Here is a 24632-nt window from a genome sequence, read left to right on the forward strand (position 1 = left end):
CTTAAATCCCAATCAACCGAAACTTGCAGCAGATCAGTTAACAAAACACACCAAATATATCCCATCAGTTAACATAACACACCAAAAATTTCATTTATGATTATTGTTAGGGCTTTACTACAAACTTTATACCAAAGCTCTCTCTACTTATACTACAGAATGTGTACATAACGTGAAATCTATATACATAACCACACAAGTCAAATATCAGTTCGTGAAATCACTATAAATGAATCTGAATCAATTAATAATAAATCCCTAAAATGAAACGGGAAATTGCCGTCGAATGTTCACGGGAAGTCGACATTTAGAAGAAGAACTTACGCGGTCGGCGGTGCCATCGGATGCAGAGGTCGTCGTCGTCGTCGCCGCCCCGTCACGCTAGCCGTAGTTCAAGCTTGTCGTCACGCTAGCCGGATGTTGTTGAGAAGAAGTGAATTTGAGTTTTTTGAGCAGTGAGTTTGGGCGTGAATTTTCCCTAGCCAAATGGGGCGAGATAGTTTGTAAATTTCCCTAAGTGTTAAAATCCTTTAGTTAGTAAATTAGGGGAAGGGAAATGAAAATTAAAAAGAAAAAAAAGTCATTTAATGCATAGTCAGCATCCTAATCATCCGCTACTTCAGCATAAAATTTACACGTCAGCACCCGGATGGCCGGAATACCCGACACGGGAAATCGGTACCCAAATGTAAAGTTCATGACTTTTCATGCAACTTTTAAAGTTTACGGGAAATACCAAACTATTTGCAAAGTTGACGACTTTTGAAGCAATTTACCCTATATCAAAACCATATATATATATATATATATATATATATATATATATATATATATATATATATATATAGGAAAATGATCAATACAAAACTTGATCTCAATACAAAATCCAGACCAAATCCTGATCATGAGATTTGACAATCCAATGGTCAATAATTAAACAAAAACACGGAGGGTCATTGTAAAGCAGTTTTAGGTCATATTATAAACTTTGGGTTTGAGGTCATGTTAAGATCATTTCATGTCATCCTTAGTATAATGACGTAAAAATAAGCTTACAATGACCTAAAAATGACTTTTGTATGCTTGGTTCTGCATTTTTGTATTAAGAATGGTTTTGCATGGATCAAAACCATATATATATATATATATAAATAAAAAATTTAAACGGTAATATTATCGTTTGTAACGGTAAAAAAATCTTTTTTTATTCTATAAATACTCTCATTACCTCTTTCATTTTACACACAAACACACATCTCTCATATTTTTTTCTTCTCATCATTATCATATCATCTCTCTTTCCTCTCCAATTTTCCCTAAGTGTTAAAATCCTTTAGTTAGTAAATTAGGGGAAGCCTCACCATAACAATGAAAAATAGCAGATAGAATTTATGAAGCTGGGGCTTGTTAAGGATCTTCAAGGCTTACACATTTATTTTGGAAATTTGAGGTTAGAGGTATTGAATTGATTTCGCAAGTTTTAATCGAATGTTGGATGAATATTTAGTCGGTAAAAAAAAGGTCACATCAAGAGCAAATAAAGATGGTGGCCATGTATAAGTTTTTGTGTACACGAGAAATCTAGTGTTTAAATAAGGAAAATTGTACCCATTTCATGGATGCCTAATAGAACAATCTCCTATATAAGAACGAAATAAGGAGGTAGATAAATCGAAGCTGGTTATTATTAGGTGTATATATTACATTTGCTAATAGGAGTATCTATTATACCTTATGATTATGATCCACTTATAAGGTAGTGTACAACCAAGCAAAAAAAATAAGAATGATGGTCAAGAATTTCTCTTTAGGGAGAACATCAGATGGTGCATCTCTTCAATCATGAGTCTGATGCAGCTGCGGTTTCACCACTTGTTCGTCCATTCTTGTTGCTGATGAGCGCTGGATTGCCATTGGCGTCTAAACCATAATCGTGGCCCATTTTGGCACGTTTTGTCTCTAGATATCTCTCGTTATCCTTGGTGATTGGGGTCACAAGGGGAACCCTGCCTGCAACAGCCAAACCATAACCCTTGAGCCCGATGTACTTTGCAGGATTGTTCGTCATCAGCTTCATAGTTCTAACCCCAAGATCTCTCAGTATCTGCACAAAGATTGCACAACCATAATTAATCTGTATGTTATTTAATAGTAACACATCACATGCGCAACAATTTCGTACTAAGAAATTACCTGTGCACCAATTCCATATTCCCTTGAATCAACAGGCAAACCCAACTCCTCATTTGCCTCGACCGTGTCACGCCCAGCATCTTGCAAATTGTAAGCTCGGAGTTTGTGGCCTAAACCAATTCCCCTCCCCTCATGACCGCGGAGGTAAACTAGAACACCCCTCCCAGCTGCCTCAATCTGTTGCATTGCAAGTGACAGCTGGTTTCCACAATCACATCTGGCTGAACCGAATATGTCGCCAGTAAGACATTCTGAGTGCACTCTAACAAGAATGTCTTGACCATCACCAATTTCACCCTGTTGTAATAATGACATTGTGACATTCTAAAAGAATAAAGCTTAAAGCATGGTGTTGTTGAGACTGAAAATATGCATTATGTCGTCAAAGTATTGTGTAGTACATTAGTACTCACCTTAACCATTGCAATGTGTTCAATCCCATCTATTACAGACCTGTAACAATGGGCAGTAAATGGTCCCCACATAGTTGGTATACGAGCAGCGGAAGCACGCTCCACTAACCTATCCCTCTTTCTCCTATATCTGCAAAATACAGAGTGTCGGGCCTTCTTAATAAAGCTTCAAAATACAATTTTCCACTCAGATAACCAGATGCATGGAAATGGGAGGGAATTAATGGCAAAGTTAGCTCGATAAATCAAACCATATCCCTATTTATCAATAGTTTGCTACAGATCCAGTCTAATAGACACAATCACAAGAAGAATGAAGCAGAATCATAGCATGTATTCTAGTGGTTTCTGATTGAGAGGAAGTCAATTTAATGTGTTAAAGATCTAACATAAAGTCAAAATCAAATCGTACGCTACAAAGAAAGTACATAGATGAACCATGCCTACAGAGAAATTATGTCTCGATGTCACTGTAATCAAATAGTTTTATCACAAATAAGTACTCCACTTAATGCAAAAATGCCACAAAAACAACATCGGGGCAAAAATATACTGAGAATCGGAGTTTGCAGAATACTGCAAACAAGTGAGTTGGATGAACGTGCCTACTTGAAACTAGAAGCCACTATTGATGATAAGAGCAAAGAAATGCTGAGCTAAATGATACTGCTACTGTTCTAATAATATAAAGATATGAACAACATCATCATCTTAATTCCATCCTTTTAAGTTTAGTGATGATAAACAAGGTTCATTTAGAAATAAAGGCACCATAAAATTTACGAAAAGAAGCTCGTCAAGTACCTTATCAGATCAGCAATAGATATGATTTTCAGGTTCTCTTGCTGAACAAATTGCATCAGCCTAGGTAATCGAGCCATGGAGCCATCATCGTCTACAATCTCACATAAAACTCCAGCAGGGTCAGACCCTGCTAACATAGCAAGGTCAACAGCTGCTTCTGTGTGTCCTGCTCTCTTTAGGACACCTCCCTCCCTGTACTTCAGTGGAAATATGTGTCCTGGGCGATTGAAATCCTCTGGCTTTGAATCTTTCGATGCAAGAGCCAGTATTGTGGCTGCACGGTCACGTGCTGAGACACCGGTAGTGGTACCATGTTTCGCATCCTACAGAAGTAGAGTTAGTTATGCTATCTCGGACACATCTTCTCTAGTATCTTATCAAACAGAAGCTTTGAGATATCATGTGTCCGTCTCTGAACTTTGCAGAAACGTGTGCGTGCACTGTACACATTAAACATGAACCTATGTTGCACCAACAGCTTCACATATACACTGCCCTCCAAAAACTTATGTTGGAAAGAATCACATACTAATCAAGTGAATGGGTACAAAATAGTAAACAAGAAGAAGGACACGCTACAATCATGTTATGGCAGAGAAACAGCTTACAACTGAAACAGTGAAGGCAGTACAGAGCTTCTCCTCGTTTTCCTTGTGATTTACCATCAAGGGAAGCTGCAGCCTCTCCAAGTCTTCCTCCTTCATGCTCACACAAACAATTCCAGTTCCGTACTTCACAAAGAACGCCATAGCCTCAGGGGTAACTTTCGATGCAGCCATTATAAGATCTCCTTCGTTCTCTCTGTCTTCATCATCGACGACCACAACCATCTGCATTACCAATCATCGGTAAGAAACTACTAAATCCACATCCACCAATAACAAGATCTATCCAAAAATCTAACCTTTCCTTCACGGATGTCTTTAATAGCTTCAGGAATACTGGAGAAACCTTCCGATGGCATGTCCAAGTCAAATTCATCACTTTCAAGAGGAAATCCACTAGCTGTAGGAGCCATATCAGCTGCAAGTGCTCCTAATGCTACGGAATCAGATTGTATCTCCACTCCACCAGATAAATCACTGATGAGAGCGTTACTTGCAACATCAGAGGCAGCCGATTGTGGAACATTACCATTTTCTGATGAGAACAGGGCTGACCTAATTTTCCCACTGGCCTTGACTCTAAAACTGTCAAATTTGGCATTGGGCTGTTTCAAGACTTCTACACCATGACCATTCACATACTGAATATTTCCTCGTAGCAGACCATTGAACAGTCTGGAACTGTTAAATTCCCCAGAAAATAAAAGTTAGCCCAAAAATTCTCAATAAGGGGGGAAAACTTGGACAGATGCACATCTTCTGTCACAGCAAACAAAGGCAACATATGATTCTGCTTCTGTCAAATAGGATGATCACCGTACAAAGTCCAAAAATCTAAGAAGCCAGGTGCTTTCGCCAAATACAATGAAGAGAAGAGACGGTGCGGGTTTCTACTCAATTCAATTGTAGAATTAAAAACACAAAGAATGCAACTTTTAAAAGAAGAAGCATAAGAAAGAGGAATCCAGACGAAATTAATTCATAAAGAAAGACTAACAGCATAAACTGCACCGGAATACAGAGAAACACTAACCCAGAGCGAGAAAGCGAAGTCGATGTGCAAGAAAAATTAATGGAAGCCATTGTTTTCGTCTACGGTTGAAAGGGTTCCCAAGAAGTTGATAAATCTGAAGAATAAGACTGAATGATTTCCGCGTATGGATCAGGTAGATTCTGGTCTGCTAATGGAATCAAGTTGGATAGAGCTGGATTAAGGTGATTTCACGTCACCACTCCCCTCCAATTAATGATATTATCATATTAATGATTTACAAACCTACTTTTCTTAGTAAAATTGAATAAAAAAGACAAAGAATTAAATTTTTTTTTTTGGATTGTAGTACAGTAGTACTTTTTTTGTTAATCATTCCCGTGTGCTAATCAAAATGTTTTGACTTACGATTTTGTAAATATGTTTCCGGTGATATAATATTGGTTTTACATTCTTCAGTAGGAGAATTTAGAGTTATTCTTTTTATTTCATGTAGTAATAAGCAAGATTATCTCTAATTACTGTTCGATATTAAGTACGGAGTTTCATTTTTCTAATTATATACAATATTCTTACAATTCAATTTTATGTAATTTAGAAGTATTAATTTTCCGATGCATCATGCATATCTTTATTTTGGATTGTAGTAGTATAAATAAGATGCGGTAGAATTTAGAAGTAGCCAAAAGTCACAAAACCCTTTTGACTTTTAAACTATATAAAAATTTGAGAAAAAATTTCTTTCATCCCATAGTATTTCTTTTAAGATTATATCATTATAGTTAAATTATTTCAAGTTGTTTTATTAGTGAATTGATAAGCTATGATCGGTAATGATAATAGTAATAGCGATAATTTCTATTCACGCATATATTCAGGTACAATTGTAAAAAATGAATCATTTGAATTACTCCATCCGTCCCTCAATAATTATCACACTTCATTTTTACCATAAATGATAAATAGGTCTCACATTCCACTAACTCACTTCACTCACATTTTATTATAAAACCAATATAAAAAAATAAATCTCACATTCCACTAACTTTTTCAATTAACTTTTTTTTACATTTCTTAAAATCCGTGTCCAGTCAAAGAGTGACAATTAATTGGGGACGGAGGGAGTATTTGGGTAACAATAATGAAAGTATTAGTATATTCCAATGCCTTCATGTCCGTAATAATGAATGATGATATTCTTTTCTCCCACCTTTTTTATGATAAATTTGCAACGAAAGAGAATGGACCCTAATTCACCATTCGATTTCCTCCTAGGTTGAAAAACGCAACTTGTAAGACCTTGCATGTTAGTACAGTGACAACCAAAAAAGAAAAAGGAAACCAAAAGAGCTCTTTTTTCTCTGCTTTTTTGCTCATCAACTCAATGCATTTCATGTTTGTTCGAAGAAGATAAATAATCTCCTTTTTGAGTTTAGACAAAGCCTAAGAAAGAGATCAAACCTAAGTTGTCAGCTGAAACTTTCTCAGGTTCCATCAGAACATGGATCAGATACCAAAAACTTACTTACACCAATGTCTGAAATCAATAGAGCCCCAAGAACTTCCACCAAAATCCCCCGACGACTCCCCAGATCACCGCGTTAATAAGGGCCATGATGAACCCGTACTTGAACACATCCGGAAGATCCACATAACCGGCTGTTTACACAAGTGCAGAAACACTAGTCAAGTCAAAATATCTAAGAACAAGCAGCACCACTCTAGAATGGGAGCTATAAACAATTATCTCATCAGTGCATAAAATTTAGAAGGGGGAAAAGGTAGAATTCTGAGTGAGACTGAGTCGCAAAACTCGTGAAAGAGAAGAGTAGCTGTACCTCCGAAATAAACAGCAGCTTGACCACTGCTATAATGTGTCAAAGCACCAAATAGATTGGTATTGTAAGCTAGAGCCAGTGCTGCTAGAACGCCTGGAACTCCGGATGCCAAATGCATGGCAAGAAATGCAGAGTACAGCGCTCCGACATGGCCAGTTTGACTTGCAAATAGGTAGTGGATACAGAAGTATGCAGCTTGAAGCATGCCAAAAGCAGCAGGCCAACTCAACGACAATGACTGCAGTGCTTTGGCTACACAAGTAGACATCCAGCTCACGATGCCAAGACTTGTCAATTGGCCAGCCATGCCCACCAGAACTGCGAACCATGCCAAAGTGTCCCATGCTGATTTCTCACTTAAGCAGTCATTCCAATCAAGCACTCCCAGTAACAAGAGGATCGAAAGACCAAGCATTGCAGCAACAACACTTGCAATGCCAAGTGCGTCTCTGCGTGAATATCATAATCTCACATCAATCTATAGTTAACAGGGAACGAAACCAATCAGTCTAAGGAACACATTAAAGTATGTGTACTGAGTAATCAGCTTCAAACAATGCAAATACAGAAAATTGGCAAAGAGTGTGCTCTCGAAAGATGCCATGGTAGTTGAAGCATATATTGTCATAGTACTTTACTCTGGCATGGAATCAATGAAAAGTGAATACGGTCTAGTGAGATTCAGATTTCATATTCCAACAGACGATGACTCTATAACAGTATAGAATCAGTATAGTACCAATCATGACTAATTAAAGAAAGTAATACATACCCGAATATCCACAAAGAAACTGCAAGAAGCATTGTACCGATCATGACCAATTCATTTTTGGTGACAGGTCCCATAAGCTCCAATCTCTTTGCAGCCATTGCAGGGGCGTCAGGTGTATCCTTGATTTCAGGAGGATAAAGCTTATACAAGATGAATGGTGTAGCCAAAAGAGAGACAAATGCAGGCAAACTTGCTGCCTTGAACCAAGAAACCCATGGACTCGAAATTACAACCCCAAGCTCCTCAGCGAGTTTGAGACACAGCAGATTTTGAGCTGCAGCAGTTAGGAAAAGACCACTAGAGTTACCAGCAGACTGTCACACAAACAAAAGAGGAATGCGTGAGTAACTGGGAGACAAGTAAGGGACACAATCAAAAGTAAATTTGCCGGTGGGGAACACAGTTCATTTTCACTAATTGGGCAGAATTATAACTATAAAACATCCCAGTCTTAGAGTGGAGATTTTAATAAAGGTTTACAAACCAAATCATACCATTTTTTCTCTCTCGGTTAGAATATATATTGATGAAACAGTCAAAATGAGGAAATGCAGTAAAACAATAAGCAGCATTCTTCATAGGACTAATGGCAGAATCACAAAAACAAGTGATTAAATGCAGTTACAATATCAACATGGTTATTATCCACCCAATTTAGGAATTCAATTCTCAAACAAAACTTAAAGCAAGCAAAAATTACGAAATCGAATTCCAACAGAACAGATCAATGATCAAAATGGCAGCAACAAACCTGAAACTGAGATTGCACTAAATATGAACCAAGCTTCTTCTTGGAGGGGTCTCCGGGATTACTCCCTGCCGACAAGGATAGCGACTTAATGATGGGCAAGAACACGCCTCCGGCTCTGGCGGTGGTGCTAGGCATTGCCGGCGCAATCAGCGCCTCACTCAGCGTCAAGCCGTAAGACAATCCGAGAGTACTCTTCCCCAACCATTTAACGAAATAAGTGGCAATCCGGTCGCCCAATCCGGTCTTGACAAAGCCGCGGGCGAAGAAGAAGGAGATGACAATGAGCCAGATGACCTCGTTAGTGAAGGCGGAGAAGGCGGAGGTGAAGGTGAGCGTTTTGGTGAGAATTGAGGTGGTGAGGCCGATGAAGGCCCAGGCGCCGACGGGGAGGGGGCTGAGGACGAGGCCGGCGATGGTGGAGAGGAAAATTGAGAGCAGTTGCCATGCCTGAGGGGTCACTTCGGGGGGTTTGGGGACGAAGAAGCGGACGACGACTCCGATTGCGACTGAGATTATTAAGGGGACGAGTTTGGCGCCTTGTAGAGGAGGAGGAGATGCGGGTGTCGATTCGGCGGCGGCGGCGGAGGCGGAGGCGGAAGAGATGGGGAGTCTTGTGGGAGTGGTTTTGTGAATGGGGAGGAAAAGGGGGGAATGGGTGGGAGTGTGGATGAAGGGGAGTTTGGGGGTAGATTTGAGGGGGCGGAGATGGGCGGAGGGGCGGAGGCGGGGGAGGGAGAAGCGGGAGAAGGAAGTGGCGGTTGTGGTGGAGGATGAAGAGTAGAGGGCCATGCTCTCCATCGCAATTGAGATCAAGATGGGTGAGTGCTGAGATTGCGTCTCTCTCTGCGTGTGTTGGACAGAGAGAGAGGCGGAATCTACGAAGGCCGAACACCACAGAGAGTGATGAAGCACCTGCTTTATATGTCTGTCTGTTATTCTACGAAATCAAATCTAACAACATTGAAATTGCTAAATCTGTTCCTCTGCCTTATCGCCATATTTCTCGGTAACATTTGATTTTGTTACATCGATTTTATAATTTAGTAGAAATATTCTAGCATTATGTTATTGTAAGAAAAATAACTAAGGGGTTCCACAATCAAACCCACCCCACTACCTAGTAGGGATATCAATCTAACCTAAAATTTGTGGAAAATTAGTGGGCTAGGACTCTAATTTTACAACCCGGATACAAAACAGGCTAAATGAGTTAGCTCATTAGTGTTGGCGGGTTAAGCTAATTGGCAAAAAAATAATGACATGAATACAAGTTTTAATTAAAATTAATTACTCTATTTTTAATTTATATTTATTTATAAGAGTATTGTAGTGGATCAAGATGAAAGACCCATCTCCAACTATATTATTGATGAAAGTCACGAAAATTTGAAGACGTAATGTGATTCTAAAACTAAGAATAGAAAAATATCTAAAATTTAGAATCAATTTACGGAGAAAATTTTTGATTACCTGAGCAAAAATGAATATAAATAATATTTTAAATTCAATTGGGATTTGGGAACAAGTAATCTCTAGTTCTCTACCTACCAAACGATGCTTAGTTCGATAAATCGTTAATACGGCCGTGAGGCCCAACCCAAACTGCAAATGGCCCAATCCAAATGATAACCTCTTTTATTAAAATCTCATCTAGGGTTCATTTGTTTTGCCATTCAGCAGCAGCCGCAGAAAGACGAAGAGAGAATCTCCAAGAGAGACCGAACTAGAGCAGCCATGGCGGCACCCCCCGCAAAGGAATCAGTTCAGTGCTTTGGTCGCAAGAAAACCGCAGTGGCGGTGACTCACTGCAAGCGCGGCCGTGGTTTGATCAAAATCAATGGCAAACCGATCGAGCTGGTAGAGCCGGAGATCCTCCGATACAAGGCGTTCGAGCCGATACTCCTCCTCGGCCGCCACCGCTTCGCCGGAGTGGACATGCGCATCCGCGTGAAAGGCGGAGGTCACACCTCGCAGATCTACGCCATCCGTCAGTCCATCGCCAAGGCGCTCGTTGCCTTCTACCAGAAGTACGTTGATGAGCAGTCGAAGAAGGAGATTAAGGACATCCTCGGTAGGTACGACAGGACGCTTCTCGTCGCCGATCCCAGGCGCTGCGAGCCAAAGAAATTCGGTGGTCGTGGTGCTCGTGCTAGGTTCCAGAAATCGTACCGTTAAATTCCTGGTAGTAGTCACTGCCTTCTGATGGATCCGCGAATTTCTGATGTTAGCAAATGCTGGTAGAGAATGAAAATGCAGACACAAAGAATTTACGTGGTTCGATTTACTGAAGTAAATCTACGTCCACGGGAAGAAGGGAGGGCAAGATTGTATTGCTTGATCTGGGATTACAGCTTACAACACAGACTTGCTATATGATGTTTTATCTCTAGAGAGCTTAACCTTTTTCTATCTGATCTAAGTTCTATTTATACATTGAACTAAGATCGTGGCTTGCATCACCACTAAGTCGTGGATGTCGTGTAGGTCATGGCCTAAGATCGTGGATGTAGTGTAGGTCATGGCCTACGATCGTGGCCTGAGTTGACACCACGTGGTAGTGGGTGTGTTGGAAGTTGTGGAAATCCAGTATGGGTCCAATAACTCCTTGTTCGGTCGAATGCTGAGACCGAACTGCTTTGGTTGCCGATCTGAGAGTAGAGCTTGATGCCGACCTGAGAGCAGAGCTTGATGCCGACCTGAGAGCAAAGCTTGATTGGTTGGCTTTTACCGAGCAGTAGGCTGAGGCCGAACTCTAGCTTGATGCCGACCTGAGAGCAGAGCTTGATTGGTTGGCTTTTACCGAGCTGTAGGCTGAGGCCGAACTCCTTGGTAATGCCGAACTCATACTCTTCCTTGGGCTTTGGCTGAGGCCGAACTCCTTGGTAATGCCGAACTCATACTCTTCCTTGGGCTTTGGGCTGATGGGCCGTCATTGCTGTTGGGCTTGTTTGGTACGCACCCCATCACTACCCCCCCCGAAGGGCGAAGTGAATCACTTCGGCAAAGTGAGTCACTTCGGCATTCTGGATAAAGGCAAGGGGGAGGCTGATGTCAGGGGACGTGCCTTGCATTAAATGCGACAGTAAAATCCGGCCGTTGAATCCTGAAAAGGTGGGATTCGAAACGGTGCGACGATTTTGAAATCTTCGCCGAATCTGATAAATACCTCATTTCTTCATCATTGAAGCACTTTTGCGACTGCTTCTTCTGCACTCTCTCTTTTTTGCGAAAATTCTCTCTCCGCTTTCAAGAATTTCTTCAGACTTTCTTCACCTTCAAAAAGTAAGAAAAATGTCTTCTTCTTCTTCTTCGGAGTCGGGTAGCGTTAGGAGAGGCGGTAAGGGGTCTTCTGGCCGGAAAGAGTCCGGGGAGAAGACCGTAGAGTATTTCCATAGTATTTTGAGTAAGGATACTGTGATATCCCTACCCGAAAAATACTTTTTTCCTGGGGGGAAGGCGGTGGTACCTGACGGTGATCATAGGGCTGACTCCCCGCCGGAGGGTTACGCCACCGTGTACGAGGCCTGCTTAGAATGCGGGCTTCGTTTCCCCCTCCCTTCTGCCTTTATAGATTTACTAGATTTTTTTCAGCTTCCTTTAGGCCAGGTGACTCCGAACTCTTGGAGGCACTTGTCGGCCTTCGCTGCCGAACTCCGTAGGTTAGGAAGGGATTTGTCTTTGAAGGCGATCCTTAAATTCTTTCAATTTAAGAGGAAGGGGTCTTGGTTTTACTTGATCCCTGTACAGCCCTTTAGGGCCTTTTGTAAAACGAAGTGGCCGAAGTGGCAAAACCGCTTCTTCTACTATGATAGGACCGCGGCTCCTAGTTTTCCCTGGAGAGGGCCGAAGTCCGTTATCCGTCATCCTCGGCCTGAACCGTTGGACGAGCTCGATGGCGAGCTCAACAAGATTCCCATAGTTAGGAAACAATACACGGAGTCTGAGCTCGTCAAGGGCGACGTCGTGTTCGACATCTCGTCTTCGGACGAAGAGGCCGAGGGTGAGGATTTCTCTTTATCTTTATGCTCTACTGCTTTAACGAAGAAAACTAACCTTGCTTTCTTGCTTTTTGGCAGTGTACATGCTGAATAAGGCTATCCGAAAGTCCTCCGAGCTTGTGGAGCCGGAGAGGCAGAGAGCCCCTCGCTCGGCGTCTGAAGCCGAGAAGAATCCGAAGAGGCAAAAAACCTCTTCTTCGGATCCGAAAGTGCCGGAGTCGTGTTCGGCTAAAGGGAAGGGGAAATTTCATGAGTCCCCAAGAGTGCCGGGGGAAGACCTGGTCATCTCCGAGGTGGTTGCAGACATCCCGGAACACGTCCCTGAGCCCTTTCAATGGCCGACGAATTTTGTGGAGGTAAGCTTTCTGACTTGGCTTCTTTTCCACATTTTTTGATGGCCATTCTGTTGAGTTTTTTCCTTGTTCATCTTCAGAGAGCTAAGCTCGTCTCCGTGGAGCTCTCCAAAGCATCCCACGACTACGAGGAGATGCAGAAGGAGTTGCATCTTGCTCGTAGTGTGGCCGAACAGGCTGAGGCCAAATTTGAGAGGGCCCGAGCTGCTAGGATCTCGGCTCAGGATGAAGCCCGGTCAGCCAAAAACCAGCTCATCATCCTGCAAGAGCAGACGAAGCACCGGGAAGCTCAGAAGGAGGCAGCCGCCGTGGCTGCCCAGGGGGAGGCTCTCCGTGTTTACACGGAGAAACTCTTTTTGAGCAGCCAGTTCTCGGCCTTTGTCGGTAGTCTGGTAAGGCTAATTACCGATAAGGGCGAGCAGGGGGCCGACGTCGTGCTGCCTCTGTACAGCCGAGAGATAGCAGCTCGGCTTCAGAATCTGCCGCTCCTTGAGGAGCTCGCTTCATCCTCGGTCCTGCTTTCTGCAGACCGAGTCCGGAGTTGTCGAGCTGATCGGGACGAGAACCTGGAGGCTATCTTTGCCTCCGTGGGACCCGTTTCACCCGCTTCGACTTACAACGGAGAGGGTGAGGCCGAGCCGCTGGAGCTGGAGGCCGAAGTCGAGCGGGCCGGGCATCCGGAGAAGGAAGCCGATCAGGAGGCGGAGGCGAGGCCGGCAGGATGCGAGGCCGAGGCTGAGGTAGCTCAGGAGAAGGAAGCTGAACCAGACCAAGGAGCCGGAGACGAAGCTGGTGGAGTATGATTTCGTCTCCCTTCTCTTAGTCTAGTTTCTTCCTTGTAAAATGGCCTTGAAGCCCTCCTAGTGTAAAAAATTTTCCTTGTGAATGAAAAATTCTCTACACTTGTCTTCGTATAGCTTTTCGTACTCGCCTTTATTCCTGTTGTATTTTACTATCTGCTCGGTACAGCTGCCGAACTAATATAGCTGCTTTGTACTCAAGGAGATGGAGATACTTCACTGGAAACGGCTGTATTCTTCGGCTTTAGACGAAGCTGAGAAAAGAGCTATAGCCGATCAGACGAAGAATGACGAGCTTCTGGCTCGTTTAGTGAAGCTGGAGGCCGATAATAAGGACTTAGAGTCCGATAAGAAGGATCTGGAGGCCGAGCTGAATACGACCATTGCCGAGAGGACTGCGTACGAGGATTACATCCGTGTGCGCGGGGGAGTGACCATATCAGATGTTCAGAGTCGAGTTGACGAACTGTGGGAGGAATATCATGTACTCCGGAGGAACAATGCGCTGGAGAGCTCGGCTTGCCAACAAGTTGTGAACTCATTGCGGCGCTGGGCTTCTCGGTACAACATTGTTCTTTCTCGGCGCCCCTCCATAGAAAGATTCCTTCGGCATATCGTGCCAACAGATGCTCGCACTCCAGATCAAACCTCTGGTTCCCTTGTTCAAAATCCTACTCCCAGTCAACAACGAACTCCGGAACAGCCGGAAACGTCAAGACGAGAACGGGCTCAGGAGCAACCGGAATCGTCAAGACAGGGACGGACTGAAATTCGCCGAGGAGTTGTGACTATGAGCGAGCAAGATCAGCAGATGCTTATTGCAGAGACTCTTCATCGCCGAGGTGTTAGGACTTCTCGGGCTCGGGGAAGAGGCGTTGGGTCGAGGATAGCATCTCGTCGACCTGCTTATTCTTCATCTGCTCGGAACAACCGAACTCGGCTTCCAGAGGATTTTGCAGATAGGTGGCTTAACTTCAGCAACCCTGGACAGTAGAATAGTCCTTTGTAATAGCGTAACGCCATTTGTAGGGTAGCGGAGTTGTATGCCGAACAAGATTTGAAAAATGAAATTTTGTTTTCGCTTCCAACACTGTATTTACAGCTTAGCGAAAAAATTTCATCGTACTTGTCCTCGGTCTTATGAAGTAAACTTCTTTGACCGGACTTGGTCCTTGGTCTTAGGGTTTAGGACTTCTTCATCGCCGAGGTGTTAGGACTTCTCGGGCTCGGGGAAGAGGCGTTGGGTCGAGGATAGCATCTCGTCGACCTGCTTATTCTTCATCTGCTCGGAACAACCGAACTCGGCTTCCAGAGGATTTTGCAGATAGGTGGCTTAACTTCAGCAACCCTGGACAGTAGAATAGTCCTTTGTAATAGCGTAACGCCATTTGTAGGGTAGCGGAGTTGTATGCCGAACAAGATTTGAAAAATGAAATTTTGTTTTCGCTTCCAACACTGTATTTACAGCTTAGCGAAAAAATTTCATCGTACTTGTCCTCGGTCTTATGAAGTAAACTTCTTTGACCGGACTTGGTCCTTGGTCTTATGAAGTAGACTTCTTTGACCGGACTCGTCTTTGGTCTGATGAAATAAACATCTTCGACCGGACTCGTCTTTGGTCTGATGAAATAAACATCGTTGACCGGACTCGTCTTTGGTCTGATGAAATAAACATCTTTGACCGGACTTGGTTTATGTTCTAATTTGGCGATTTTTGTCGCCGGGATCGAACTTTCCCTTGTCCTAATTCGGCGAGTTTTATCGCGTGGATCGGACTTTCCCAGTTAACCGAAGTGGTCTTATGCAGTAAACCTCTTTGACTAGACATGGTCGTCCCCGGTCTTATGAGGTAAACTTCTTTGACCGAACTTGGTCGTCCTAATTCGGCGAGGTTTATCGCGTGGATCGGACTTTCCCTTATTGCAGTTCGTTTCAGACGAAGTGCTTATTTCTTAAGCCGAATTGTGGTCTTGTATCTTCCTGAGAAGCTTGGACTCACAATCGTTGGCTTACTGCAGTTCGTTTCAGACGAAGTGCTTGTTAAGCTGAATTGCGGTCTTGTATCCTCCTTGGAAGCTTGGACTCACAATCGTTGGCTTATTGCAGTTCGTTTCAGACGGACTGCTTGTTAAGCTGAATTGTGGTCTTGTATCCTCCTTGGAAGCTTGGACTCACAATCGTTGGCTTATTGCAGTTCGTTTCAGACGGACTGCTTGTTAAGCTGAATTGTGGTCTTATATCCTCCTTAGAAGCTTGGACTCACAATAGTCTTTAATAATCGATCTAAAAAGGGGATCAGTCTTTAAAGAACGATATACCTTGGTACCATTTGTAAGAGACGACAAGCACATAGAGACAAAACACATAGAGAAAAAATGAAAAAGACGAAGGAAAAAAACTTTAAACCCCTTTTATAAAACGACAAGTAAAAGGTACAAGTAAGAAACAAACAAATAAAAACATATACCCCTATGACCGAACTAGACACGAGACGGACTGACCGGACTTTTGTCTCTTACAAGTGGAACTTCTTGAGGTTGGAGACGTGCCATGTTCGGGGTACTTGTTCTCCTGACATGTGAGTCAATTTATAAGACCCTTTGCCGAGGACTTCCGACACCCGATATGGACCCTCCCATGTGGGTTCGAGTTTGCCCAGCTTTTCTGCTCGGCTTACTTCGTTGTTTCTCAAGACGAGATCTCCCACTTGAAATTGAAGCTTTTTCACCCTTTGGTTATAATACCGGGCTACTTGCTCCTTATACTTGGCTGCTTTTATGCACGCCAATTCTCTTCTTTCTTCGGCGAGATCTAGTTCTGCTCTCAGTCCGTCGTCATTCATTTCTGAGGAGAAATTTAGAGTTCGGGGACTGGGTACGCCGATCTCCACCGGAATTACGGCTTCAGTGCCGTACACCAGACTATACGGAGTTTCACCGTTGGAGGTTTTGGGTGTAGTTCGGTAGGACCATAGGACTTGAGGGAGATTTTCTACCCATTGTCCTTTGGCTTGTTCTAACCGAGCTTTTAACCCTTTCACCAGAATCCGGTTCGTTACTTCCGTTTGTCCGTTTGCTTGGGGATGGGAGACCGAAGTGAACCGCTGTTGAATGTTCAGCTCTTGGCACCAATTCTTGAACGTCTTGTCGGTGAACTGAGTCCCATTATCCGAGATGAGGATGTGGGGTATGCCAAATCGGCACACTATGTTCTTCCAGACGAAGTCCAATGCCTTTGAGCTCGTTATCGTAGCTAATGGTTCAGCCTCCACCCACTTCGTGAAGTAGTCCACGGCAACGATAAGGAATTTCATTTGCCGAGGAGCTTGAGGAAGTGGTCCCACTATGTCTATGCCCCATTGCATGAAAGGCCAAGGGCTTTGCATAGTGTATAGATCGGTCTGCGGCATCCTTGGGACATTTGCATGAATTTGGCACTTCGTACACTTCTTGACGAGCTGCACTGCCTCTTGTACCATGGTTGGCCAATAATATCCCCATCTCAGAACTTTTTTAGCTAAAGCTCTGGCTCCGATGTGGCTACCGCACGATCCTTCATGAACTTCTCTGAGGATGTAGTCCGTCTCTTCTGGTCCTACGCACCGCAATAACGGCTGGAGGTAAGACTTTCTAAAGAGGACTCCTTTATGAAGTTCGTACCGAAGTGCTCGGCACGTGATCTTCCGAGCTTCTCTCTTATCCTCGGGCAATTGTCCTTGATCCAGATACTGCAAGATCGGCGTCATCCAGTTCGGCGAGCTGGATACTGAATGTACCTCGGCTTCATCAATGCTTCGATGCATTAATTCTTCCGCCTTTGAGCTCGGATCTGAGGCCAACTTGCTTAAGGTATCTGCTCGGCTATTTTCCGCTCTGGGAATGCGGATTATCCGAAAATAGGAGAAACTTCGGCTGATGCTTTGCGCTTTGTCCAAATACTTCTTCATTCTCTCGTCACGAGCTTCACTTGTACCCAACATGTGATTTACTATGACTTGTGAATCACAATGGACTTTGAGAGATTAGACGAGCAGACTTTGCGCTAACTGGAGTCCGGCCAGGAGGGCTTCGTACTCGGCTTCATTATTAGTAGTGGGGAATAGAAACCGAAGTGAGTAGGTTACCTCGTGTCCGTCGGGAGCGACAAGTAGAATACCAGCTCCACTTCCCATCTTGTTTGAAGCTCCATCTACGAATCCGCTCCAGCAGTCCGGCGGTTCTACTTCGGATTCCAAGGGCTGTGCTAGTTCGGCATTGGCAGAATTCTTCTGTTCGGCAATAACAGGAATTGCTTGATCGAACTTTGCTTCTGCAAGAAAATCTGCCAAGGCTTGTCCCTTGATGGCTTTCCGAGGTAGATATTCAATTGTGTGCTCTCCCAACTCTATAGCCCACTTGGCGATTCTGCCTGATGCTTCTGGTTTGGTCAACACTTGCCGAAGTGGCAGATCAGTTAAGACGCATACCTTGTGAGCATAGAAGTATGGCCGCAGTCTCCTTGCTGCATTTACTAATGCTAGAGCAATCTTTTCCAGAGGTTGATACCTGGTTTCTGGACCTCTTAATGCTCGGCTTGTAAAATAGATGGGAAGCTGCTTTAGGCCTTCTTCTCGTATAAGCACCGCGCTGATGGTTTGATTCGATGCCGCTAAGTATAAGAATATTTCTTCGGCTTCGGTTGGAGCAGAGAGAATAGGAAGCTCGGCTAGATAACTTTTGAGCTCGTTAAAGGCCTTTTTCTGCTCGGCTCCCCACTCGAACTTTGGTGCCTTTTTCAACACCTTGAAGAACGGCAGTTGCTTTTCGGCTGCTTGGGAAAGGAATCGATTCAGTGCGGCTAGACATCCGGTTAGCCTTTGCACGTCATGTATGGACTTCGGCATTGCCATGTTCTGAACGACTTGAACTTTTGAGGGGTTTGCCTTGAGTCCGTCCTTTGAAACCCAACAACCCAGAAACTTTCCCGAATCTACCAAAAAGGTACACTTTTGGGGATTAAGTTTGAGGTTGGCTTTCTTGAGCACGTTGAGAGTGGACTTGAGGTTGTGCTCGTACTCCGAGGTGCTTTTGCTCTTGACGACTATATCGTCAACATACACTTCGACCTCCTTTCCAATCAGGTGCCGAAAAAGCTTGTCTACCATCCTTTGATAAGTGGCTCCGGCATTCTTTAAACCGAATGGCATCTTTTTATAAGCGAAAATGCCGAAATCAGTAATGAAGGCCGTTTTTGAAGCGTCAATCTCATCCATTAAAACCTGATGGTATCCTTTGTATAGATCAAGAAAACAAAAAATTTCAAAGCCTATCAGAGCTTCTACTTTTTTATCTATGTTCGGAAGGGGATAGCAATCTTTGGGACAGTGCTTATTTAGATCGGTGAAATCTATGCACATCCGCCATCCTCCTTCCTTTTTCTTGATCATGACAGGATTGGCCACCCACGAAGGATACTTCACTTCGAATAACACATCCGCCTTCAATAATTGACGGACTTCGTCATGGATGACTTGACTTCGTTCTGCCGCAAAGAGTCTTTGCTTCTGTTTTATCGGCCGGACCGAAGGATCAATATTTAAACGATGAGTGATTACCTCGGGGGGCACTCCGGTCATGTCCAACGGAGACCATGCAAAGACGTCTTTGTACTCCTTGAGGAGCTGGATGGTTTTTTCCCGAAGTAGAGGCGTTCCCGCGAAGCCGATCTTAACCGTTCTGGATGGATCGTCTTCGTACAGCTGAACTGTCATCGAATTCGGCTCCGGTATGACTTCGGTCATTGCCTCTGACTCCGGCTGCTGTGATTGCTATGCTTGGTGGTGCCGATCTGAATGCTCGGCACTTCTAAGCGCAATTTGCAGACATTCCTTTGCTCTCTTTTGGTCACCTCGGATGACCGCTATCCCTCCTTTAGTAGGGATCTTGATGGTGAGGTGATAAGTGGAGCAAATGGCCCGAACTGTGTTGAGCCAGTCTCTTCCCAGGATGACGTTGTACGGGGACCGAGCTTTCACCACGAAAAACTCAATCATCGTACTGGAGCTAGTAGGCGCTTTCCCCACCGTGATCGGAAGGCTGATAATACCTTCAGGGCGGGTGTCCTCCTGGGCGAAGCTCTTCAGGGGAAGCGGAGCCGGGCTGAGCCGAGCTGGGTCCACTTCTAGTTTGTCGAAGCACTCTTTAAAAAGAATGCTGACTGACGCTCCTGTATCCACAAACACCCTGTGGATCAGTTTGTTTGCCACTCCGGCTTGGATGACAATGGCGTCTTGGTGAGGAGAGATGGCCGGGACGGGATCAGCATCCGAGAACGTAATCACTTCGTCCTGCTTCAGCCTTTTATGCGTTGGCTCCTCTCGATTGGAGCCCCTGCGCTCTGACTTCAGGGACGACTTGGTCTTCCCGGCAGGGAGAGCGTCAATAGTCAGGATTACTCCATCATATTGCGGCTCGTCATCGTCTTCGGGATCCGGCTGCCTTTTCGGATCCTGAGGAGCGCAGTTCGCACCTCTCTGCTTCTTATTCTTCTTTGACTGCTTGCTTTGGTATTTTTTCAATGTCCCTGCCCTCACAAGAACATCGATACCTGCAGCCAAGTTTCTGCACTCCTCGGTATCGTGACCGTGGTCTTGATGGTAGGAGCAGTAGTTATCCTGGGGTCGGCGCGCGGCTGATTTCGTCATCCGCTTTGGCTTTTCGAACAGGTCAGAGTGCAGTTCGAAAATTTCCGCTCTCGGCTTGTTCAGCGGTACGAACTGAGCGGGCGGCTTCTCGGGATTGAGACGGGGTCCCAATCTGTCTTGCACCGGAGTCCTTTGAATCCTTTCAAAAGGAGTTCGGCGAGGATGTCCCTGATCGCCAAAAGGAGTCCGGCGAGGATGTCCCTGATCGCTATGATCGGGCTTCCTCCTGTCTCCTCGGGACGATGAGCTGTCTAACGACCGTTTGCGACGGTCTGCCTCATCGGCCCGGGAGTACTGGTCCGCAATGTCCCACATTTCCTGAGCTGTCTGCGGACCGCACTCAACGAGCTTCCTGTAGAGAGCTCCGGGCAGGATTCCATTTTGGAATGCCGAGATGACAAGCAGATCGTTGAGATCGTCTACTTGCAAGCATTCCTTGTGGAATCTTGTCATAAAGTCGCTGATTTTTTCGTCGCGACCTTGACGAATGGAAAGCAGCTGAGCCGAAGTGATTCGGGCTTCCGCTTTCTGAAAGAACCTCCTGTGGAAGGCATCCATTAGATCTCGGTAAGATCTGATGCTGCCCTGGGGGAGGCTATCGAACCACCTTCTCGCGTTCCCGATGAGCAGCTCGGGAAACAGCTTGCACATGTGGACCTCGTTGAGACCCTGGTTCGCCATGTTATATTGATAGCGCCCCAAGAAATCGTGAGGGTCCACGAGCCCGTCGTAAGTCATCGACGGAGTTCGGTAGTTCTGTGGTAGGGGAGTTCGGGTGATGTCGTCCGAGAACGGAGTCTTCAGTGCTCCGTACACGGCGAATCCGATATCTCGTCGGTATGGAGGAGATTGAGTTCTCCTGTGATTCCGGTACCGAGGAGGAACAGGAATATGTCGGGGTTGAGGATTCTTCTTCCTGGAAGACACGGCACTACTGCGGTAGTGACTTTCATGTCTGGATGAGGAAGGAGAATCCTCCGTTTTCGTCTTCGGCTCTTGGCTCTTTTGCAGGAAGGCTAAGAACTCATCCTGCTTCTCAGCCAAGAACAGCTTGACAGCCTCATTCAAATCAGGCTGCTGGGAAGACTCAGTGGGACGATTTTTGGAGCGGCCTGTTCCTTCGCCATGAGAACTGGTGGTGGATTTATCCCTAGGCTGTTTTCCAGACCTATGGGATGGATTGGCTTCCTCCTGGTTCTCACGGGCAGGAATACGGGTACTCTGCGATCTGGTATGCATTTTTTGGGTGGAAAAAATGGATCAAAAATTCGCTTTATCACAAATTTTGTTCTTCGTTTCCCACAGACGGCGCCAGTGATGGATCCGCGAATTTCTGATGTTAGCAAATGCTGGTAGAGAATGAAAATGCAGACACAAAGAATTTACGTGGTTCGATTTACTGAAGTAAATCTACGTCCACGGGAAGAAGGGAGGGCAAGATTGTATTGCTTGATCTGGGATTACAGCTTACAACACAGACTTGCTATATGATGTTTTATCTCTAGAGAGCTTAACCTTTTTCTATCTGATCTAAGTTCTATTTATACATTGAACTAAGATCGTGGCTTGCATCACCACTAAGTCGTGGATGTCGTGTAGGTCATGGCCTAAGATCGTGGATGTAGTGTAGGTCATGGCCTACGATCGTGGCCTGAGTTGACACCACGTGGTAGTGGGTGTGTTGGAAGTTGTGGAAATCCAGTATGGGTCCAATAACTCCTTGTTCGGTCGAATGCTGAGACCGAACTGCTTTGGTTGCCGATCTGAGAGTAGAGCTTGATGCCGACCTGAGAGCAGAGCTTGATGCCGACCTGAGAGCAAAGCTTGATTGGTTGGCTTTTACCGAGCAGTAGGCTGAGGCCGAACTCTAGCTTGATGCCGACCTGAGAGCAGAGCTTGATTGGTTGGCTTTTACCGAGCTGTAGGCTGAGGCCGAACTCCTTGGTAATGCCGAACTCATACTCTTCCTTGGGTTTTGGCTGAGGCCGAACTCCTTGGTAATGCCGAACTCATACTCTTCCTTGGGCTTTGGGCTGATGGGCCGTCATTGCTGTTGGGCTTGTTTGGTACGCACCCCATCACCTTCTAATATCGTTGTTATTGTTAGTATGTTTCTGGACTAAATTCAAGTTGAGCTACTGATACTACTTGGTTTATTTTAGTCTTTATTAATGAATTCTGTTGTTTTTTAATGCCTTGTTACTTCATTTCTTTTTGTTGTTGCTTTGCTAGTTTTGAGCTTGATACCGGTTCATATCATATCCAATATTGCCCTGTCTTCCATACAAGTATTATACTAGTAGTACTTGTTTGAATTGTTCTCGTAAATTTTGTTATACAATTCTGTTCGGAAGGCATTGGATTGGAATTCTACAAAATTGAATTTGAAAGAATTGAATTCAATTCCAATTCCTTTCTTTAAACAAAGAAATTGAATTATAATTCAAAGTGTGTATGTGTGTGCGCACAACACATTTTGTGTATAGTGTATGTGTGCGGGCAGTGTGTGTGGGTGCCTTGTGGTGTGTGTAGTATGCGAAGGTGACCAATTATATAACTATACGAAATTCTAATTATCTACTACTTTTGATATGAAATTTAAATCCCCAATTTGGGAGGGATTGGAATTGTAATTTAGTTCCCAATTCCAAAGATTTGTGATCCAAACATTGGATTTGGAATTGAAGGCTCAAATTTTAATTCTGCATGCCCAATTCCATGATATCAAACAGAGCCGAGCCTTACCGGAAATAAGTCTTGTCTAAGATTGAAAACATAATGCTATTAGTATTTTTATTGGATGAACTATTCCAGCCGGTAGTGGTGTTTTTTGTATGTGTTGTTTTAGGTTTGACTTCAACTCTACAAGGCAAGATCAAGATCAAGATCAATCACTCTTGCGCTTTCTTTAAACATGTTTTTAGATTCTTTTTGTTTAGGTGATTGAGAGGTGCATTTTGGTTTAATGTCATCTCTGCTTTGCTCTGCCAGATTGATTATGTTCATGAAGATAGGTTGCCAATTTGATCAATTTGGCAATGTTCGGTATCATGGATTAGAGTATATTTTTGGGCCTATTACTTAAATCGCTTTGATGGGTTAGAGTTTAGATAAGATTAAGCCTTAGCAGTATTTTCGATTCGTGTTGGGTTTCACCAGCTGTATATTTGTAGTTTCATTTGATTGTGTTAGGATTATTAATAGATATGAAGATCGTCTCTTGATTATCTAATATAGTAAGGGGTAATTTGGTTTGTGAGATTATATCTTGGAAATAAATATATATTGTATTTTGTTTATTTGATTGAATCTCAAACTTAATTATATGATTATTAATTATGATAAATAATATCACAACTCAATAACTGCTATATCTCACATACGCATCAATATCTTTTGTAATCTCTAGTTTTTCGTAGCTTTCATTAAAAATGAGTAGAATTAATAGGTAAAACATAGGTGAGATAAACAATGGTGGATAAATAGTTATTAAATTAACTTAAGTATAAAAAGTAGTAACATGTGGCATCTTAATCATCATGATTCATGCAGAATAAAATAATTAAGGATGTTAGATCTTTAAAATTAGGGGTATTGAAATGGGTTGCGGGTAACGGGTATTTCACATCTCGACCTGCTACCCGCCGGGTATCGGGTACCCACTACCCGACGACAATAGGAAACGGGGCGGGATCGGGTAGTATATTTTAAATTTTGGCCGGTAAGGGTATACCCGCTACCCGAGCGGGTATACCCGCTAAGCCAGATAATACCCGTTATTTTAGACATGCTTGGTGTTTTTAATTTTTGCGGGATCGGGTAGTATATTTTAAATTTTTGCGGGTAACGGGTATTTTAGACATGCTTGATGTTTCTATCATATTTGGTTATTTGTAATTTGGATTTACATTATATTTCATACGTAGTCATATTATATTTAAGAGATGAGAAATTACCATATTTCTGCATAATTAATAGTTCAAAAATTGTACAAATACAACAAAAAAAATACAAATCTAAAATCAAGTGTAGTAACAATCACAAAATTCATTATAGAATTACAAACACGTACATAATATTATTGTATTAGATGACTAGCATTGATGATAAACAAAAACTAAAAGCATGATACCATTGAATAATATAATACACAATTCAAATTATGCATGCGGGTTTGGGTACCCGCATCTGCGGGTACGGGATACCCGATGCAGGTATCGGGCTACCCGTATAACTAAACAGGGCGGGATTGGGTAGTATAATATTGAAGTTTTCGGGTTTGGGTACCCGCGGGTACCCGTTTCGACACCCCTATTTAAAATCATCAATTTTGGTCAAAAATTGATATTTTTCATTCATTTTAAAATTGGTTTAAATATCACAAACTTTATATTTTATTTATTATTTTTCATGGCAGGTCAATCATCACATT

General features: G+C 43.5%; 3 protein-coding genes across 4 annotated transcripts; 1 reads left to right on the forward strand and 2 right to left on the reverse strand.

Moving 5' to 3' along the window:
- Positions 1-1663: 1663 nt before the first annotated feature.
- LOC121806714 (bifunctional riboflavin biosynthesis protein RIBA 1, chloroplastic-like) lies at positions 1664-5253 on the reverse strand. Of its 2 annotated transcripts, XM_042206841.1 has the most exons (8): positions 5049-5253; positions 4571-4696; positions 4315-4492; positions 4019-4240; positions 3411-3733; positions 2607-2736; positions 2194-2490; positions 1664-2104 (listed from the first exon to the last, which is right to left on the reverse strand). In XM_042206841.1, exons 1-8 carry the CDS (start codon positions 5096-5098, stop codon positions 1841-1843), a joined length of 1590 nt encoding a protein of 529 aa, XP_042062775.1. In that variant the 5' UTR covers positions 5099-5253; the 3' UTR covers positions 1664-1840. The 2 variants fall into 2 exon arrangements, with proteins under 2 accessions (XP_042062775.1, XP_042062776.1); XM_042206842.1 differs by having other exon boundaries at positions 4315-4696.
- Positions 5254-6343: 1090 nt separating this feature from the next.
- On the reverse strand, positions 6344-9345 carry LOC121809454 (dicarboxylate transporter 2.1, chloroplastic-like). Its single transcript, XM_042210089.1, has 4 exons — positions 8368-9345; positions 7617-7930; positions 6845-7293; positions 6344-6665 (listed from the first exon to the last, which is right to left on the reverse strand). The coding sequence occupies exons 1-4, from the start codon at positions 9163-9165 to the stop codon at positions 6550-6552; spliced, it is 1677 nt and encodes a 558-aa protein (XP_042066023.1). The 5' UTR covers positions 9166-9345; the 3' UTR covers positions 6344-6549.
- Positions 9346-10101: 756 nt separating this feature from the next.
- On the forward strand, positions 10102-10551 carry LOC121807395 (40S ribosomal protein S16-like). The gene has a single exon (XM_042207610.1). It carries the CDS (start codon positions 10102-10104, stop codon positions 10540-10542), a length of 441 nt encoding a protein of 146 aa, XP_042063544.1. The 3' UTR covers positions 10543-10551.
- Positions 10552-24632: the final 14081 nt, after the last annotated feature.

The sequence above is a fragment of the Salvia splendens genome, chromosome 6 (assembly GCF_004379255.2).
Source record: "Salvia splendens isolate huo1 chromosome 6, SspV2, whole genome shotgun sequence".
Taxonomy (NCBI): Eukaryota; Viridiplantae; Streptophyta; class Magnoliopsida; order Lamiales; family Lamiaceae; genus Salvia; species Salvia splendens.